We start from the raw sequence: 21,494 nt of genomic DNA, 5'->3' as shown, positions 1-21,494 counted from the left end.
GTGAACAGCTCCTCTTCAAACTGGCAACCTGCCACAAGTGGGGTCCCCCAGGGATCGACACTGGGCCCAACGCTGTTTAATGTCTTCACAAGTGATCTGGATGATGGGCTCAAGTGTAGCCTGATGAAGTGGCCTGATGATACCAAATGGAGTGGGGAAGTGGACACTTTGGAAGGGAGAGTCACCCTGCAGGAAGACCTGAATGGGCTAGAAGAGTGGGCTAACAAGAACCATATGAAATTCAACAAGTTCTTGTACCTGGGAAAGCATAACCCAGGAGTGTAGCACAGGCTGGGATCTACCTGACTGGGGAGCAGTTCTGCTGACAGGAACCTGGGGGTCACTAAGATCAAAATGAGTGATCAATGTGCTGCTGTGGTGAAGAAAGCCAATGGGGTGCTGGGCTGCATCAACAAGGGCATCACCAGAAGAAATAAAGAAGTCATTATCCCAATCTACTCAGCGCTTGTCAGGCCATACCTGGAATACCATGTTCAGCTTTGGTCCCTGATATACAGAAAAGCTGTAGCCAGGCTAGAGAAGGTCCAGAGAAGGACCACAAAGATGATCAGGGGACTGGGAAGCCTGACATGTGAGGAAAGGCTGAGAGAACTGGCTTTGTTCATCTTTGAGAAGGTTTAGGGGAGACCTTATCACCATGTTCCAGTATTTAAAGGGTGGCTACAAAGCAGATAGAGACTCCCTTTTTAAAACAGTCCCATGGAAAAGAAGTGAAGGGTACAAGTTACTCGGGGGGAGATTCTGCTTGGCCAAAAGAGGAAAATTTTTCACAATGAGAACAATCAGCAACTGGAATAATCTCCCCAGGGAAGTGGTGGATTCCCCAACACGGGGCACTTGGAAGATTTGGCTGGACAGAGTGCTGGGCCATCTTGTCTAGACTGAGCTTTTGCCAGAAAGGCTGGAGCAGGTGATCTTTGAGGTCCCTTCCAACCTGGTGTTCTATGATGCTATGTGTGATAGAATATATACATACATGTGTATGTGTGCACACAGAGAGACCCTTAAATAATGTTCCCTCCCGCTAGCCATCTATATTTTATACTACCTATTTTTATCTATTTTACATAAACAGAGATCTTTCTATAAATATAATACACGCTAGTTATACTATATATATGTCAGCATGTTGTCGCACAAGAGTCAGAGATCACTCAGCTCTGCGTATGTGCTTTACAGACACACGTATGTAGAATACATGGCGGGGGGGAGAGAGAAGAGCGTCACACCGTTACAGAGAAGGCTCCCCTCTCCCCCGACCCCCGCCATGACGCCACAGCCCTCTCCCGCCACGGACGCGCCACTCACCCCCTCACCGCCGCCCCGCGCGTCGCCGAACCCTTCCCGCCGCGCCGCCGCGCCAGCCCACACGGGGAAAATGGCGGCCGCCCCCCCTTCCCGCCGCTGCCGGCGGCAGTGCCGCGAGCGGGGCGCGGGCGCCCCCCAGCGGCGCCGCGCGCTCACGGCGGCGGGTTGGCGCGGGAAAACCGCGGGGGCGCGACGCGACGCGACGCGACGCGACGGACACGCGTGTGGTTGTCGCGCCGAGGGGACGGACAGGACAGGCAGCAGGTCACAGGCAGCGCCACGCCGGATTCGGCTCCGGAGCCGCGGGGTCCGGCGCTCGAGGCTCCGGTTTGGCGCCCTTCCCCGCGAGGCGGCTCCCCAACACGCGTGGGCGCCCGCTCCTGCTGCCTGCCCAGGCTGCGCGCCCGTGGGAGCAGCTCGCACCAGTTGAAGACCCAACTGAGCCGCGGGATGCTTTTCCCAGCACAGCGGCTCCCACACCCAAGCCCTTGCCAGCATGGTGGTCCTGGGATGGGCAGGAGAAACGCGAAGGAAGCACACCAGGCTTAACGCTGACTCCTTTGGAGTAAAAAAAGATGTTCAACCGCCATAACCCATTGCCGACAGGAGCAGTACTGACCTAGGAGTACGAGCGGAGTCAGTTGTTTTCCCCCGAACTTGCAGGAGACGATAACACTCACAAATGCTGGCTGGAAGCTACAGTTCTGGTTGCTCACCATAAACATCTGGGACCATCCTCTGCACCCCAGGAGGTGATGGTGCGGCCGTCAGGCTATCTGTCTACCCTGCAGCCATCCTAGAATGAGAATTCAAAACAGTGAGGGTTTATTTGAGGCAAACGGCAAAAACATGGGCGGAGTGGAGCTCTTCTAGCCCCGAAAGCACTGCTGTCTGCTGTGCTCAGCAAAGTCAGTCCATTATTCCCTGCAGAGGTGGCTGGTCTGGTGTGCCTGAGGAGACAAATGAGCATCAGCCTAAGCCTAACTGGGGGGGGGCGGGGGGGAGAGCGGGGATTCACAGAGCTCATCCTGGTGGAAGGAGGAGGGAAAGGGAATGGGAACATAGCAGAGGTCAAAAACTGGGCTAAACTTCACTAAAATCAGGAGCATTTTGAGTAAACATAAATAGCACTCTGCCTGGGGCCGAGTGGGTCCAAATGACACTGTAAAATCTAACAAGACTGTTGAGACGCTGATGTTGTGCAGACAGGGACAGGACGAGTCCCCAGACCTGGGGCTTGGTCTTCCTCAGCGTGAGGGAGAGCAAGGAAGGCTACAGTATGATGGAGACCATGATAAGCTGGGAACTCATCGGGGGAAAGTAGGGAGCAGCTGTGAAGTAAAAGGCAGGGGGGAGAACTTTTCAGTGAGCAGCTGTGATAGATACATTATTCTTCTGGAGCAAGCTGAAAAATGTCATTTGGGGTCATCCCAGAATGACTTCTCGTATCTGAAACAAACTGTTTCATTTCAGAAATTACTGAACACATTTATTTCTTTGTTAGCCTTTTATTTCGGTCATTTCATATTGAAAAGTAAAGAAAGGTTGAAGTGAAACATTTTCCAACTATTTCCCTCTGTTTTAATTTTCTGGGGCCAAAACTCTCTGCTGAAGGTGGCCCACGTACGTACATAAATGCAGTCCCCCACAAGAAAACAATTTTCCCACAAGTTATCATTAATTGTTAAAAAAAGCTGCCCAGCTCTGGTAACATTTGATCTTAAATTCCTGGGTCTGTTTGAAAAGGCAATCCTCTTATCTCAAAGATACCACATTTAGCTCCCCTGTGTGCCAAAACCCCACAGCGCTGGCTTTGCTTTCAGTGCATGGCAAGATGTACAAGAGAAAGAGCCCGCAGAGCAGCGGGCACCGTCCCCTGCCCAGCCTGGGCTCCCTTGCAGGGAGCAGGCAGCAGTGTAAGCCCCTTTCAACCTGCTCTTGCCTTGGCTTCGCCAAGGATCGCTCCCATCTCCCACGTGCCTGAGTGGAAGGAGAAGCCAGAAGCCTCTGTACATCAGCACAGCCAGTCCTGTACCCAGGCTGGATCAGCTCCTGCTGATGGGAAAATCCTGCCTGCTCCAACTCCTTCCAAAAACTAATAAATGCAGAGGTGCAGACATTATGCTTGGTCTTTGCATGCCTGAGCCTCCCCCAGCTACCAGCACTGGACTGCGATACCCTCAGGGCAACGCTGAGAGAGCAACAGAGCTCCATTTCCAGCCTGGCCAGCACCAGTGTTCAAAGGGCCTCATACCACAGGGACAAACTGTGGGAATGTCTTGAGCTGACATAATTATCAAGGCCTAAAAATCATCATCTTTACCCGCTCCACCCTGATTTCCCTCCTTATCAGGCTGTACATGACAAAGAATTGCTGGTCAAGCTCCGCCTGCCCCGCTGACGCTGGGGATGACCCTTACACAGATGCTGACATGGGGTGGCAGTGCTGGAAGCTGGAGACCAGGGCTGTGGAGCTCAAAGGAAACAGCCAAGGGACTCCCCTCTCCAGCTTGGAGGTGAGATGGCTTTGTGCCCTTGCTGAGCTCAGGCAAGCTCTCAAATCAGGCAAGTACTGGGGCAGGGAGGCACAAGCCTCCAGTCTGCTGCCGGCTGCCTCGGTTCACAGAAGGGAAGGCAGACTGGCTGTGCTGGGTGCCATCTCCGAGAGGAACCTTTTTCAGGCTAAACGCTGACCCAAATCAAGCAGCTGGCCAAGCCAACCCCTCCTTACTGCACCCACCTCATAAGGAACAGCCCCTGGAGAAAAGCCTATCTGAAAAGGGGGTTATTGCTGCCCTACGCGTTGCAGTGTGGGGCTTTAACCAACGCTGGAACTCCAGCAAGGTGCTCTCCACCCGTATGGTGAAGGTGTGCCAATGTGTTTTAGCCCTGAGAAGCAGCTACCACAGCATAAAATAGTGTGTGAGGAAAAGCAAAGCAAACAGGTCTTGGTGCAGGACTAGGACAGCCCAGACTGACTTGCAGTTCCCTGTTTGGTTTGCCTGAGCTCTGGTCCATATGAGAAAGTTCATGCGTTTTTAAAAGAATTGCAGTTTACAAACATATCTAAGAGTAAGCAACTCTGAACTTACAAGTTTACAGAAAATAATTATGCTTGCCTGTGGAGCTGTCAACTGCATGTAGTTCGCATCTGACAAATGTTCTGCATGCAAAATGGCTTGAGCCCAAGCTATTTAAAAGGAGAGCTGGATTTAGGTGTTTGGTACGTGCAACTAAGCTGATGGCAGTATAATGTCATTCACAGCCTTGTGTTCCCTCTCCAACATGTCAGAAAAAGCATTTTCCTACCACAGCAACGATCCTTTTGGAGCCCTGAGGAGACTCCAAAACCTTTTGTGAAAACATTAAGGCTACTGAGGGCCATTTTATGAACTACAAAAATTGCACAAAATGGCTGAAGTGGTTAAGAGGCACATAGAAATCCAAATTTCCCGTCTGTACAAAAGGCAGAATAGTCATCCTTTAGCTTCACTTTCAAGACCAGAATTTGCAACCGTATAAAATCTATTTCTTAGAGGTCTAACACAATGAGCCTCTCTTAGGCTGCCAGAATCACTGCACAGCTTGACAACACAGAAATGTCTGCTAGGAGGAAACCCTGCCATCAGGCTGTACACAACAGTTAAAAGAAAGTTTGTACTGGAACCCTGCTTTGAAGGAAATGTAGAACGATACCTGTCCTCCATTATACCCAAGTTAATATCATTGAAGACATCAGCTTTGTCAGCAATAAATCGATGCAAAATTTCAAGAGTGAAACCCAATACCTGCCAGGGCACAGCATCTTTGTTTTACAAACCCATCCTTGTCCTCTTTCAGTTTGGTGCTACCCATCACATCTAATGAAGCAAAAGGAGTGTTATTCCATTTTTAGCATCATGTGGATTAGGCAAAGCCTCCTTAGCAAGGAGGCTCCCATTACTGAATTTGTCCTCTGAGCAAAACCACAGCTGAATTGTGAGGTGCCCATCTCCTGGCCAGAGATATCAACTTGTGAGTCATCAGCCTGAGGTGGAGAATAGAAGAATAAGAAAGTCAATCAGAGAGCCTTTTGCAGGGAAAACTCTTATTTGCTGTGGTGTCCAAATAGGCACTGCAAGACCTGCCCTTCTATTTTAACGTTGTGCTGGCATGCCTGGTCTTTAGGCTATGACCTGTGATTGAACTCCCTGAGACAAGACATTTTTGCCAAGGAACAGAAACATCTGATCTGTAGCAATAGCAATGAACTTCATTAAGAATTTTATATGCCTATATGGGGGAAAAAATTCCAATCAAAGGTTAAAAATAATCCCCCTCCCAAATACCGCCTGGCAGTGAACAAGGGACTGAGCCATGGGGATCCACCTGGTGCTTGCCACCCCCCCAGCCTGCTGCTACGTGACCAAGGAGATGCAGCCATTCCTGCCTGCATCCAGTCCCACCAACGAGGATGGATGCTGGGGACCTGTGAGAACAGTCACGTGTGTTTCCAGCTTACATGCCGTGAGCTCCTGAAAGATGCTGCTGTGGAAGATGGTCACACCTTAATGAGCTTATCTGCTAATGTTTAGTTTGGCCCCTCTTCTACTGTATTTGCTGTATCATGAACATATATATGTATAAATATGTATTTTTTCCCTCTTTAAAAGCCTCTCTCCCCGTTATCCATGATAATGGAGAGAGTTAGAGGGCTTTTTCTTTTTAAAGCGATTATGATTATGTGCAACCTTTGCTCCCGAGTCATTCACACAGAAAGCACAGACAAGCCCCCCTGCTGCGAGGTGACAGCTCTGTCTGGCTCTGCGGGGCTTTGGTATTCATAGCTCCACGAGGTCATCGCTGGAAAAAACCTTGATGGTGATGTGACCTGGCACCTCCGCTGCTTCTCGGCTGCCTCTCCCTCGGAGCTGCAGAGTCTGCTCTTCTCTGGGGTCACTGGGTGAAGCTGCCAGCACCGCCTGTCCGAGGAACTGGTCGCACAAGACGTTGCTGTTCCAGACCTAGAGACAAGGGAACAGAAATAAAATCAGATGAAGCAGTGCTTCTCTCACACTCCACTTGAAAGGGTTGTGCTGGAGGAGCGTCACCCCCATTAACCCCTTGAAAAAGTAGTGAGGAGGGGGCGTACATCTAAATTTAGCTAATTGTCTAGAGAGCATGTGGGAGATTCTGGATTTGCATGCTGATTTACATACACTACGCAAATAAGGAGCTAAATGAAGCTTTTTGCTTTCTAGGTCACAGCCTGCCTAGAAGAGGAATAAAAATTACCTGTTTATGCTCATCAGTTTATGCTACATGCCGTCAGCCTGTCTGTGCCGCTCTGCCTGCTTGTGCTCACCTCTGCAGTGTCCCAGTGCTTCTCCTCTGACTGTGTCAGAGCCAGGTCCACACTGCTAGACCAAGGGACAGCAGGAGTTCTGGAGTCCTTGGACATGTCCTTTGCTACTACTCAGCATGGGGTTGGGCGTAGAGCAAGCAGCGACTGAAATGGTGTTAATAGTGGGTTTTGCTGCTGGTCTCACATGCCAGTCTCTGTTTGGTCTGTGAAGCTCCTTAGTGTCTAACTTCCAGTTATCCTGGAAAAGTCAAAGTGTTTGAGCTGCTGTCGTGGTTTAACCCCAGCCAGCAGCTAAGCACCATGCAGCCACTCGCTCAGTCCTTACCCCCTCCCAGTGAGACAGGCAGGGGAGTTGAAAAACAAAGTAAAACTTGTGGGTTGAGGTAAGAACAGTTTAATAACTAAAGTTAAAAATAATTTTAAAATATAATAGTAATAATAGCAATGAAAACAAATGTAACAAAAAGAGAGAAATAAAGCCCACAAGAAGACAAGTGATGCACAGTGCAATTACTCCCTGCCTGCTGCCTGAGCAGCAACCTGCCCCTCCCAGCCAACTCCCCCCGGTTTCTACACTGAGCATGATGTCCTATGGTACAGAATATCCCCTTAGCTAGTTTGGGTCAGCTCTCCTGGCCTTGCTCCCCCCCAGCTTCTGGCACACCTGCCCGCTGGCAGAGCATGGGAAACTGAAAAATCCTTAACTTAGGATAAGTTCTACATATCAACAAGTAAAACATCAGTGTGTTATCAACATTACTCTCACACTAAATCCAAAACACAGCACTGTACCAGCTACTAGGAAGAAAATTAACTCTATCCCAGCTGAAACCAGGATAGCTGCATACTGCAGAGATACAGGGTGAGGTCCCCCACATGTAAATCCAATCTTTACTAAGGATTAGGCAATCCTGCACATGCCAAGAACACAGACCATATTCCATCAGCTGTTGTATCATTCCCTCTAACACGTAACTATAGTCTGTGGTTTGGGGGATAACACTACTATCATCCTCCTTCTGGTTTATAATATTTGTAGAATATACCTACTAGTTCAGAGGAGTGCTGTGGCACAGGAGTACTATGCACCAGCACTGCATTAGGCAGCAAAAAGTCAGAAATGTATCTCTTCTTGCAACACAGTGCTATAAAGCTATTTCAATTTCTGGCACTTACATGCCACAGTGAATTGATTCACAGATTCGTTGTACGATCTCCCAACACAGATGAAGAAGACATAGTCCTTAGTATCTGTCTAACATTAAACAACTATGTTTATCAAACTGAAATGCCGTTCCACTCTCTCAAATTTTTCCTGGACTGTCTTATCTAAATACCAAGCTCTGTTTCTCTACCCAGTGCTGAGGTAAACATTGTGGTCTAGTTCCCACAGGACTGGAATTCAAGGTGAAAAACTTCTTAATAGCAGCTTTAATTTTGGTTTTATTTTAAACACTGGCTCTGGACAACACTTGTTTTTCCTTTGTCTCTGTTTCATCAGGTACCAAATAAGACAAAAGGTAATTCTGTATATTCCTTCAAAGCTTTGGAATGAAATATGCCTTCTGATCTCTAAGTGTCATCAGTTGCTATTTTACAGAAGAGACCTAGACTAGGGAGTCAGTGGAAGAGCTGAAGAGCTCCAGGCTTGGCCCAGTAAGGAAAGCAGAGGTTCTCACACTTCTGTCCCAGGTACCAGTCATAGGAAGGAAAAAGTTAACACACAGCAAGCCCAGTGATGCTGTTGTGTGCTGCTACCTGCTTCTGGCAGCCCACCCTTCATGGCTTGTCTCACCTGGACAATGACAGGACTGTCGATGTTCTTTCTGTAGAAAATCACTTGTGTGTCAAAGATGGCACTGGTCGTATCGTGTTGCACAGGGGAGCGCATGTTTTGGTTCTCGCACTTGATAAGCACGTAGGGATCTGCTCCTAAAACACAATCAGTAGCACGGCTATTAGGACACAGAATGGCAGCCGAGACCTACCCAAAAACCCAGCAGAAGCAATCCCCTCCTGTGCCCGGCAGCACCACTGCTACTGAGCACAGGAACAGGGCACATCACGTCCCCTGCTAGCTGCCCATCACCAGCAGAGGTGAAAAATCTCATTCTTGTAACAACTGGATGCTCAGAACTGGAAACCAACCACCAGCTGCTGTGAAACCAGCTCACTCCTAGACCAGGACTGCAATCTGTCCACATTCCCTTGCTGTGCATCCTCCTGGCTCATCTAACAGAAAGTCTTCAAAGTGACACTCTAAGCTCCCTGACACTGCTCTAGCTGTCAGATCCAAAATGCATCTGTGTGCATGCAATCTGGTATGTAGTTCTGGGCGCCCAGGCCAAAATGCAAGGTAAAAACTGTTCATCATCCACAATGGCTATGGAGGCCAAGGACAGGAACTGCACAGAAGTGGTTTCAGGGCACTGAATGCACATCTCGGTGCCCACCTTTAGACTGCCTAGCTTCAAAGTGCTGCCTACTGTATTCTAGTAGGGGTATTAGTGTTAGGAGGTAGTTTTCAAGAAGCAGTTTCTCTTCCAGAAAGTAAAATATTGTCAAAATGCAAAAACATTTTGTAGGAGTGCACTGGTTTCAACAAAGTTTTCTGTGGGAAACCGTCAAAGCAAATCCTCCCTAGTTTCTCATTTCCTTTCCATGAACGTGAGACAGTTTCTTCAGTTCGATCATTTGGATTGATGTAATTTTAAAGTTTATGTTACCACAACATGTTTGTATCTATTACAGGTCCTGGTTAATGTTTTGAATTTCACTTTAATCATACATAACCCACTGAGATTATTCAACATTCTAGAAATGCTTTGTTGTTTTTACACTGAACATTTTTACTTTGTTATAAATGTTGATATTTTTCTTTTCATTCCAATAGGGAGCAAGAATCAACTTTCAAACACCAGTCTTTATCCTCAAATAGAACGATCTGTTCCACTGTCTAATTAACTTTTAATAAAACACAGGCAATACCATTTTTTTATTTCAACACAACTATTTCTGTCCATTCCTATTAATGACAGCATACCTGTTTTTCCACACCTACTTTTTATCTATGGATTTTAAATAAACCCAATGAATGTATGTAAGTCAGACTCGTCATCATTTCTTACATTTTGTCACCATCTACTTGAAAATGCCACCACTGGAATGAGATCCGTAAGACAGCATAATTGTAAGGCAGCTTTCATTTTTTAACAATTCATTTTTCCTCAAACACATCACTCATTTGCAGGAATGGATACCAACATCTCACGCAAACAAATCACATAACAGCTACATCCAAAACAGAAGGAGCTACTTCCACTTATGAGAAAGAAACCAATTTTTCTGTTTGCTGCACTATGATTTCACCTGGCCAGAAATGCAGTAGGCCTGTTACCCTGACAACATCTCACACTTTCTATAGCAGGTAGCAATGTACTTGCTTTTCTGATAGGCAATTACTTTCTGTGTCACTGAATGTGTGGATTTAGCTCTGGGGCACGGGGCGGCACCATGCTGTGTAATCAGTGATGGAAAAGCTCCCCCCTTTGCAAAGAGATTTGGAAAATGGATCTGAATAAAATGGGGTCTTACAAGAAATGATGTCAACTACTTTGGCCAAAGGCAAAGAGCGAAGCAACATCTGATTATTAACAGTAATTAAGAGATAAAGGGCGTAAGAAGGGGTGGGGAAAGGACACTGAGTTTAAAGAGGTAACTGGCCTATCTGCTGGGCCAGGCAGCTGTTAATGAAGGGACTTTCTAAGTGAAAGGAAAAGGAAAGCTAGCATTGGAAAGAAACATTCAAATTCTCAGAAAGAGCTAGGAAAAAAGAGGTAGAAGAGGAACATGAAAGGCACACGTGACCTCATGATGGCATTGCTGAATGGTCAGTTATATTAGGAGGACTGGCTCCAATTTCAGAACAAAAGAAAGAAATAGGAGAGCTGCACATGTGGGATGAGACCAGGGCCGTTCTCAGCTACAGCTGGCCCAGTTCTTTGCAGCTCTGGGCCTGGTTCATTTAGAGTAGAAAGGGCTACTAATGTGGAAAAGCAACACCCTAGTACTCGTCATGAGCTGGGAATTCAAACAACTGGAGCTGCTACTCTGGCAACTGCTCTGGCAGTGGAAGGAGGACTGGGTTCAGTTCTCAGGCACACACAAGCTATGCCCTGAACACCATACTGTGTACAAACAGCTGTTGTATCTCAGTCCTACGGCCATGCTGTTGGATTGGGAAGTTGTATGAAAGAATAGCACAAAGGAAAAAGTTGAAATCTGTAACAGCCAGAAACACTTGAACAGTAATGACATTTCTAAGGCTTAAAGAATCTATGCACAGTAGTCTAAGACTAACTTTTTTTTTTTTTTTTGAGAATTGCACTGAGGATCTAACATCTACATCATTCAGCACGGTACCAAAACAAAAGGCTTTCTAGAAAGCGTTCTTGAGAAGGAGTTCTCTGAGACATTTCCACTCTTCTCCAGCTAGACCACTCTTACTGGTATATGGAGAGCTATGACAAACTCAGTCACTGGAAAAAGGCACAGGCCAGAGCAGACACAGTGCAGAGACACAAGCACTGCCTTGGGAATTACAACAGGTTGTTTTGCCTTTTGCAGTTGAGTCTTTGCTCATGTGATACCTCTTAACTTCTCCTGCAATACAGATAATAAAAGGGAGTCTTTCCACTGACATCAGTAAATCCTCCCCCATCTTTGCTCCATTTTCTCGTTGCTTCCCTTCTCATGCTTTGACTGGATATTTTTCCAGCTGCTTTTTGCCTCCTCCTTCCTTTTATTTCTCAGACTGCTCTCAAGGCAACTCTGCTTACCGGGTGTGTCACATACTAGGGATCACAATACCTAGTCTAGAAAAGAAGTGGTGAATGGCAATTGAGCATGCAAATTCAACATGGAATTTCAGTGGGAAGACTTAAAAATGCAAAAGGTGATTTGTTCTCAAAGATAAGCTCTTGGGAAAAGAGTGTGACAGAGTAGTGAGAACAATTTTTAAAACAGACTTGGGAACGAGAGAGAAAATCTCTAAGCACACAGTGCTTCATCTTCTTGCAAACCTGGCCCTGCACTTGGCTCACAGATAGCTGGATCGACTTCAGAACAAGCTAACTCAGCGAGAGGTACTTCCAAGAGAAGCAGCCTGTACGCGTTCAGAACTGAGTCTGGGCAGCTAGATTTATCCACTATTCTTGACAACAGCAAACCATTCATTATTTTTTTCCAGACAGGACAATGGATCAAAGACAGCAGCATGATGGAGCTTTCCAATAAACATTTAAAACAGATTAAACAACCAGGTAGCAGGGTTCTGATGGCAAGCAGCTCCTGAGCCAGGCCAGGTGTGCACTTGTTATGCAATCTTTATTCTCTTCCACTATTGTTTAAGTAGTTGCTCAGAAATTTGAGCTAAGCACAACTCTCAAATGACAGTGATGAGCTTATGTCAAGAACAGTGTATTCAAGTCTAAAATCTCTTTATCCTAGTTCTATCAAAAAAAGCTGTCTCTGTTCAGGCTGCTCTTACTTTCTACAAGTGCATATCCCAGCGTCAGAGTATAGAGACATCCTGATGTTTTCAGGACAGTCTGTCACAGAGATGTAATGCCATGTTTCAGTTGTCAGAAGCTTCTGAATGAATCATAACCTCCTCCTTTATTATCAAGCTTTGGCTTCTCTCTATGCTAAGGGATGATAGTGACAAACCAGGCAGGTGGCTGGATGAGGCAGAATGCAGCTGACAGATGACAGAGACTGAACATAAGAAAAGCAGCAGCTTTAGAGCTGAAATGCTGCAGATCAGAAGGTGAAGAAGAAGTCAGGAAACCCTTGTGAAATGCAGTGGGGCTAATCAGACACTGCAGTTCACATAGATCAAGTTGCCAGTGACATTCACACCAGAAAATTAGTAACCTGTGTAAGATTCTCTTAGCAGCAGGCAAACACAACGACTTAATCTATGTATCTTCTACTTGAATAAACATATTGACTGTGCCTAATCTGAAAGGAAACCTCTACTTGTCACTCCCAATGGCAATTGCTGTGTGGCCTCTTCCCTCATCTCTGTTAATTAGAAAGGAGGCTGCTGTTGACTTTTAAATCTAGTTCACATCAGGAAATGCTGCAGGAGCAGCAGGTAAGGCTGGTATTTCGGTAACAGCCCGTGTGACTTTGAGGTCTAAACTCACTTCTGAGAAAGCTGGTCCTTTTCAAATGCCTGGCTGCTATTTCTCCTCGAGATAAGCATGGGAGAGGGTCCAGACATGGATCCAGAGAAGCCAGAGAGGAGATGAGAGATGACAAGGAGTTGCATTCTTTTGTGGCAGTATTACAAAGCAGTCTTAGAATATGGGATATTTAATGTCCCTGGACACATTACTTTCTAAGTGTAAGTTTACAATCCAGCCAGACAGTGTGCCTCATGGAATTTCTATATCCATTCTTTTAATCTACCAAAAAAAAGAAAAAAAAAAAAACAAATGTGAGAAACACGCACCATACCCAGCCTTTTATGTTACCAAAAATGGACTCTAGTATCAATCAGGAACTTTGCCAAATTTCCCAGCGAGGTGCCCTTAGAAGGCAGAGTGCCAGTTATGGGCGTTATCTGTGTTATTGCACAGCTTGATTTTACTGTGCAGCACAAATGTTAGCAGTGCACATTTGGTTTCATGCTTTTTTTTTATTTACACACTCGCTGCTGCAAGATATGGCATTCTGCAAGTCAGTCAATGAATGTACTCTGTGAGTTGGAGATACCTATAGGAAAAAAAAGGCTAATAAAGAAAGATTCAAAAAGGGATTTCACAGCAGAATTCAAGATAATGGGGAAGCTACTGAAGTGAAGTAACTCAGCCCTCCTCCAGTGCCCACTGTATGGATGAGATTTGGAGAGACAAAGGCTTTTACTGAAAGCTTTATGTTGTTACAAAAGGAAAATATTTTAACTTTTTTGGTGAAGTTTTATTCAAAGTCAAACAATAAGATTCATTTAGGTTTTGTGTTCAAATCCTCTTATGTTTTTGATTAATTTAAAAATTACATGTTTCACACAGGGAAATGGAAACACTTCAGAAAAAAATTGACAATGACTGATTTTTTTTCAGCCACTTGATGAATTCAATACTAATTCACAAATAGTATCACTTGACCCAATTATGCATTTTTTCATCAGATAAAATAATCAAGCAGAAGTTTTGCTTGGGTTTAAACAGAATATCTGTGACTTCATTTCCTATAGGTAGTCATTTCCACAATAGGTTACCTTTTCAGCTCTGTCAGGGTAATCAGCAGCCCAACACTGGATGCTGAAATCAAAGTGGAAGAAGATGCATCAACTCAACCTGACCACGAGTGGTAGCACTGATTCCTAAAGGTATTTAGGCTATGCTGTAGTTAGAATATTTATTACACATTGGTTGAAAGTCCTATTTGTGTATTCCCTAGAGCCTGTCACAATGCACCAAATCCCACAACGCTCTCTGAGCTCAAGCCTGATCTTTGGCAGCTGCAGGCAATTGTTTTTAATGATCTTGTCAAGGCCCTAATTGTGCTAAGGACTGTGAAATGCTGGGGGTGGAGAATTGGCTTTTATTGCTTTACAGCAGGGAGTGTTAAAGAAAAATGTTTAAGGAATTTTAAAAGGAGAAAAAAAAAACAACAAAAAAAAAAATCCTTAAAAATTAAAATGTCCTTCCCAGGGCAAGAACAAGACCATACTGCCTCTTTTCAATGCACTGCTCTACTATTCTTGTCACATGTAGCCTCTTCAGTCTCACTATCCATTCTGCATTGCTGAGAACATGGAGCTATACTGCTTGCTTGACTGAGGTGTTTGTGGCTCCTGTTTTCAAGAAAAATACCAAGAAAAATGAATTGAATCCATTTTCTATATCTCTTCCCTCCAGCATTCCTGTCCCCTGAAGAGACAACCACACTTAACAGAAAGTGGCTTTCACAGTGAAAAGTACATTCAGTCACCGCTCAGTGGGTGCCAGGAAAAACTATGAAAAGGGGACTGGAATAAAACTGTAGCCAGCTGGTGGGAGAAATTTTACAGCTGCTTTGTGAGACTGATGATGAACTGTACTACAGGTCTCAGTCTAATGCCTTTTCTACCACGAGAAGTTAATGCAACTGAGCTCCACATCTTAAACTGAAGAGAGCTGAAGAGTTGTATGGAGCAAACACAGCAGATGTTTCAGGAACCTCTTTAGTTTCCTGTTCCAATTTCACCACAGTATCTCTGCTCCTTTGCTTTCTCCCTACCCACCACTCAGTGCTGGATGTGTCTACTTTTTTCTATTGCACCGGTCATGGAAAACGAAGGCCAACAGACCGAGAGGAGTAGAAAATGAGGAAGCAAATGACAACTGGACAAGTCTCCTATTTAACTGTCAACATCAGGTGCCAGAAAGACATTTTAGTGTCCTTCAGGACACTTTCTTTGACATGTAGATACACAATCCTGTACAAGTCATTTAACCTCTCCCTGTCCTAGTTTACCCAGCTGAAAATGGTTGTTGAAAACCATAATTTCCTCCCTGAAGTGCTATTAAGCTTGTGGTAATGAAGAACAAAGTGCTCTGAAGGCTGTGAATGACATTGCTGAGCTAAGTGTATAATACACTACATGAGTCTCTGCAATTCAGCTCTCTCCCTGGGTATTTTCCATTTAGAAAACACATAACCCTGAAAGGTGAACTTACTAATCCCCACCAAAAGCTTTTCAGGAGGGTCTGGATACTCCTGCCCATCTGGACCAGCACAGATGACACACAACTCTTGCTGGTTTGCATCATCTGATTCATCTGATCTCTCCTTTTGAGCAGATTTTACAACGTGCTGGAAAAAAATCCCATAAATCTTCAGTTAGTTTGGATAATTTCTGACAGCTTACATATCAACTGAGATCATATTTAAAGGACTGATGAAGCCCCTTCCACTCTTTCAGGCTTGTTTTACACTTACCACCTGATCTGTCTTGCTTCTGTAAACCCTCTGCAGAGTAAACTTTGATTTGGGTGACTCTGCGTGGATAGCCGCAAAGAAGACTCCAACATGTCATTTTAGGTTTATCTGCCTTCAGCTCCCTGAAAAATCATGGGAAAAGCAATTGAAGCAACATATGTCAAGCAAAAAATCAACGGTTGTGGAAATCTGGCATTTTCAGGATGTAAGATTTGTACTCTTCCCTCACCTACCGTTTTGGAAGATTGTGGTACAGAAATGACAGGCTTATGAAAACAGAGCAAAGAGAAGTAAACCAAATGTGTGTCATCCTTCACACGGCAGCAAAAGTGGTGGAAAAAAGCTCACTTTAAGTCATGGAAAATAGTATTGAAGCAAGAAAAAAATTCAGCAGGCCTGATTTCATGAAACACTAGTTTTGCCCATGCAGACAACCACTGGTGTCAAAGGAAATGGTGAAAAAAATAAACAATATCAACTGTAACAGTAAGCACCAGTGCTCAGTGTTCTGACCTGGAACTGGAGGCAAGTAAAAAAGCCAAAAGACCAAAACTGGATTGTCCACTAGCTTCTTATGTAAAAATGTCCTGACCATTCACAAATCCCAGTGAGCTATTTGGGCATTCTTGGAGGGGACCTTGACCATCTCAAGGGCCTAGTTCTGGAGCTACATGAGCAAGTGAGTCAGGGACAGTTGAGGGCAACCAGGCAATCATTTCCAAGGAGGTGCAGCCAATGTGGGCAAGGAAAGATCTCATGTAGCTGTGAGTGCAGCCTACCTGAGTTTTGATGGCACATCTGTGAAGAGTCTCAGGATAAATTTTGTAACAATGCCAGGATGGTATGTGGTTGGGATCAGGATGTAGCGGCCTTGCTTAAGGATCCTCTTCAAGAACACAGTGCGTGTGTTGATGTACAGAGATGTGGCCACTCTCTCCTGCACAGTCAGCTTGTGTAGTCGATAGTTTCTGTTATCCTCCACCTACAGCCACAGAGCAGTATAGGGATTAATGCAAGGAGGGATATCAAGAGCGAACAGGCAGGATGTTCTCTGCACATCACACAGCCTTTCATGGGCAAAAAAGATGATGTGCAGTAAAGGCAAATGGTTTGGAAAATGGTTTTTCACCCCCTAAATTTATGGTTTATGCTTTGTTCTGAGCCTCGAAGCTGTGCTTAACTATTAACGTCCTCTTCGGAGAACTGATATTTGCCAGAGCACAGTTAAAATTTAAATCTATTTCTTCAGCAGCTCCTGGGGGCAAAGACAGCCCTATATTATTTTCTCTTTTGTCTTCAGATAATTTAGGCCATGGTCTTCCAAAGGCCTTTAGTCACGATGTGTTAGCCTGGTGGGTTAGAACACTTCTGAAATAGAAAAATTATTGAACAGAAATAAAGATAAAGCATTGATACTTTTCTGAAGAAGTGATTTTCTTCTCCAAGCCTTTCCAAATTAGATATACAGACATGAACAAGGTAAGGTAAATTATGCTGCTTTCTCTAACGACACTTTTCAGTATCTATGGTTAGCAGGCGATTGTCAAATGAATAGGTGTGATGCAGATATCAGCAGCTCTGACTGTTAAAAACTGACTATTTCTTAGGATAAGGCCATAGACTCAAGTGTCATCCCACTAGCTATAGTAACAGATGATAATTCTGATCCTCAGTGAAAAAGCAGATGCATAGTTTTTTCTCTTGCTTTCTTCCTATGTTTCAGTTCATATGTTTTCATTTTACTCAATTTGCCCTGGGAGTGCAATTAGATTACTGTTTGGGATCCCTTTGGTTCCTTTTCACATATGCTCATTTCCTACTCACTACTCTAGCTTTTGAAAACATTCCTGACTCTTCTTTCTGAGTGGCAAAAGAAAAACTGCAGACTTTTCAAATTCATTCACTTGGCTGTATTTGCCAATGAAATGGAGGCAGGAACTTCCAGTGAGAAGGAGAAAAAAAACCTCCATGTTTCAATCGTAATATTTTTTTGTCTTTCTCTTCAAAGCTTGGGGTAGGAAAAACACTTAAAATACTTTTGCAATAGGGAAAAATGAATTATGTTCCTTTAGTTTAAATTGAATTTAGTTCAATTCAAACTCTATTTAGTGCAAATAGTCTGTCTAATGTCAGCTCTGGTGACTGAGTACAGTACACATGCAAAGCTCATGTTGAGATGAGAGCCAGACCCCACCATGATACTCATGCCTCTATCTGCCAAAGATCTCACTGCCAGGATGAAGCAGGACTGCTGAACAAACTCTGAATCAGGAGTGCAGATGGCTGCCTACCTTGAATATTTCAAAGCCAATTGGGATGCTGTCTCCTTTCCCTTCTTTCTTGTACTTGCGGCGATCCTCCTGTTGTAATGAGACCAACACTTTGTCCTCAGTCTTCTTAACATCAAAGACGTACTAGGAGAAGAGGGCAAGCTGTTAGAAATGCCTTAAGATACTGAGGATAAAGCCATCACCAGGGAAGTACTGCACACAAAGGAGGCAAATGAAAACACACTTTGGGGTGGGAGGAGAGTTCTCCATATAACAGACATTCCTAGCAATTCTCAGCTAAAAACAAATGCTAATAATAAGGATCTTTAAACCAAAAGTATCAGAGACACTGAAACCAATAATTCACATAAAGGACAGTGTGAGACAGTATTACAAAATAAGTGTTGAGGCAGCAAAAGAGAACATCTCCTATGAAGGCAAAAGACAAAAGATTAAGTTTTGTTTAGTTATATATAAATCAGGAATGAGATCAAAAAATAAACCAAACAGACAGGTGGGGTCTTTGATAGTTTTTTGTTCTTCTTTTAACTTGAATATTTAGACAGAGCCTGTAAATTTCAAACATCTTTATACAGGACCTGCAAATGAAGGAATCTTCTAAATCTTAGTTAAAAAAACCCCAAACCCACAACTTCATTCTGCACCTACAATGTATATAATAATGACAGGAATGCTAATTTTGGACTTTCTCAGTTTTCCTGGAAGTCTTAGGAATATCCAGTAAAAAGGGCTAAGAAGGACTCCTGCATCTTTAACATGCAAATCTTTCATCCAAACTTGAATCAACTTGGGTTTAAGACCAAAGGAATTTATTTCAAGTTTAGGCAGCAGTTCCCATCTCAATAAATCAGATTTTAATTGCTTACATTATTAAGACCAGTTCACGAGTAAGTACGTACCCTTTCAGTAGACAAAAAGGGTCAGATAGGTGGGGTTTTTTTATATGAAAAAGAATTAAACACTCAAATTTGTTCACTATTAGAGAATCCTTTACGTTTTGATCCTTTCATGCATACAGTGGGAAAATCTGAGTTGTCAGAACCAGTGGAGGGGAAAAGGACACTACATACGCCAAGCTCAGTCAGATGCTATATTCTTCCATCCTCAAAAATCTTTAAATGCGAAGCAAACAAATAAAAGCATAAAACTGCAGTGGTGCACAGCTGGGTACTATGTGTACCACACATTCTGATCTATGCCAAAATTGTCTGACAGCATGGAGAGGAATATCATCAGTATTTCAATTCCCCTTTCCCTGTTCCTCCAAGAGCTGCTAAAAAGCAAATCCTCATTGAGTTCTGCTCTGAGGTAGATACTGAGATTTCCTTGGTTACTGTTGTGGAACGATCTCCTGTAATGACATCACACCCCTCTGTGGTTAGAGCTCTGCAGAGTAAGGCACCATCCCATTTCTCATCCCTGACCCTCACTGCTTCAGGCAGTGTCACACCCACATGGAGGAAACACCAACCTCTAGCAGAGCTGGCTGAAGCACAGCAGTATTGGAAAGAAAATCAATACCTTCCCAAGCCTCTGGGCTTCATTAGTTGTTCACAGTATTTACAGTCCAGACTGGCCTCCTACAGAACTACTGCTTGTTATTCTGGGCTGGTTGTTTTTTTGGTACAAATTCAATGATTCTTTGTACTCTTATTTGTGTGCTGCATCAACATTGCGGCAGAGGAAAGCACAGGACCCTGAAGAGAGTCCTATGGGTTGTAAAGAGCCTCTGCAGAGAGAATCTAAAATGTGAGATATAAACACGCAGCAACACCTAGTAAAGCACATTTTAATTCTTGTCCCTGTTGAACCATATGCAGTGTTACCTTGTCAGATAGCCTAGCTTATTCCAGGGCAAATGGAGGTGTGGAAGGGGAACTGTGGGAGTGCAAGAGAGTTCTTTTGGTCTGATGAGAGGTATGCAACTGTGATGATCTTTGATCTGATGACATTTCAGCTGTCCTAAGGGGTAACAATCTGGAAATTAGCAGGTGGCTGTAGGAATGCACTTATATTTGGCTTAAATTCCCCTATTTTAAAGGGACTGGAAGTGCCACAATCCCTCTCTGTACAGACAAACTTCACAGGAGGCCTCAGTGTCAGGCATTCCATTCAGGGAGAACAGACAGAATTCATCTCTAGACTGCGGTAGTATGTGCCACAGTAGTTTATAACAGCCCTAAGCAAATATAAAATGTATTCCAGCACTGCTATTAAGAGCCTTTTAATCAACTAGCCTAGAGATAAAACTAGAATAAAAAGGACTTCTATTGCATCAGGCATTGCAGTCAACCGTAACATGTATATTTTGTTCTCTGTGGCAGCTAAACACTTACAAATGAGACCCAGACAAGCACTTGGAATACATCCAGAAGCATACAGGGGAATATCTGAATAAAATCACTATCTGGAAATGAGGCACTGACAAAAGACAGAGCATTGAAGAACTGCTTCTCAGTCCACACCTATATGACAGGATAAACTGGGAGTTTGAGATTCACTCATAATCTGAACAGCAAAGGCTCAGCTTCTCCAATATCCTGCTATGAAAGTTGAGGGGTGCAGAAACCTCCCACACAGGTGCAGAGAAGCAGACACAAGAACATCTTTAATTAATCTGAAGTATGTGGTGAATTACAAAAGAACAGAAAGGTCAGTTTTCAAAGTAATAACTAAAGCATTAAGTGCCCAGATCTCATTGACAGTAATGGAAGTTATAAATGCCTGAATTTGCATGCACTGGGATGAAAATGTGCCCTGAGAAGGGCAGGAAGGTGAGAAATGGAGTAAGGCTAGATGAACAGATAAACTGAAAAGCTTGAAATTTACCAGCTAGGATGAGACAAGGAAAATTCTGTAATGCTGATCAGAGAGGGTGAACTTGGGGAAGAGACTGGATACTTTCAAAATCTTCGATTAATGCAAAGGGACACTAACTAAATAGAGTGGACTAAATCCTCAGGTGGTTTAAGGGTGTTAAGTGAATGGAGTTCTGTCATTAGAAAAATCAGACTTGCTGCCTTTTTACAATTGGGAAACTGAAAGAAGCCCAGGCAGGACTTTACTAATCCTGGTGTGTCTGACTCATCAGCCCCAAACATGATCAGTCTTAAACAAATACATAAACTTTTCTGAAAGATTTCACAGAAATCACTGACACATGCAGTGAACCAGCATACTCCCAAAGGATAGGCATGGGCAATGAGATTTCTGCAAAGTAGTCACTCCCAACTCCTAAATGAGGTGGATACTTCAGAAGCCCTAGCTAACATGGATACAGTTTAATACCTCGCAAAATACAGGGATTCCCACCTGGGGATTCTGAAGGAAGGTCTCTTTGTTATCAAAGCATCCACCAGAGCGATTTAGTAGGGGCTCTGAATTCTTAGCCCAAGCCCCATGCATCATTTTCTTCTCCCAGGTCTTGTGGATACTGAAGTAGGAGGTATTCACAATCCGGCAGATGTCTACATCAGTGAAATTCTTACACCAGTCCTCAAACGTCATCCTATTCCATGGGACACCAGGAAAGTAATGAT

The 21,494-nt window shown here is 44.1% G+C and overlaps 1 protein-coding gene across 2 annotated transcripts in view; it reads right to left on the bottom strand.

Moving 5' to 3' along the window:
* Positions 1-2,821: 2,821 nt before the first annotated feature.
* Positions 2,822-21,494, bottom strand: part of CAPN6 (calpain 6) — a 67,870-nt gene continuing 49,197 nt past the window's right edge. For both annotated transcript variants that reach the window (XM_032996149.2, XM_032996148.2), the window contains exons 9-14: positions 21,268-21,463; positions 17,956-18,078; positions 16,444-16,646; positions 15,665-15,786; positions 8,469-8,605; positions 2,822-6,332 (exon numbers count right to left, since the gene is read on the bottom strand). In XM_032996149.2, coding sequence (XP_032852040.2) covers positions 6,150-6,332; positions 8,469-8,605; positions 15,665-15,786; positions 16,444-16,646; positions 17,956-18,078; positions 21,268-21,463 — 964 coding nt within the window. In that variant the 3' untranslated portion in view covers positions 2,822-6,149. The remainder of the gene's footprint in view (positions 6,333-8,468; positions 8,606-15,664; positions 15,787-16,443; positions 16,647-17,955; positions 18,079-21,267; positions 21,464-21,494) is intronic.

Source organism: Tyto alba, unplaced genomic scaffold, assembly GCF_018691265.1.
Source record: "Tyto alba isolate M040663 unplaced genomic scaffold, T.alba_DEE_v4.0 Super-Scaffold_5, whole genome shotgun sequence".
In the NCBI taxonomy this organism is placed as follows: Eukaryota; Metazoa; Chordata; class Aves; order Strigiformes; family Tytonidae; genus Tyto; species Tyto alba.
Note: the sequence above shows the minus strand (reverse complement) of the source record. Positions and strands in the feature narration are given on the sequence as shown.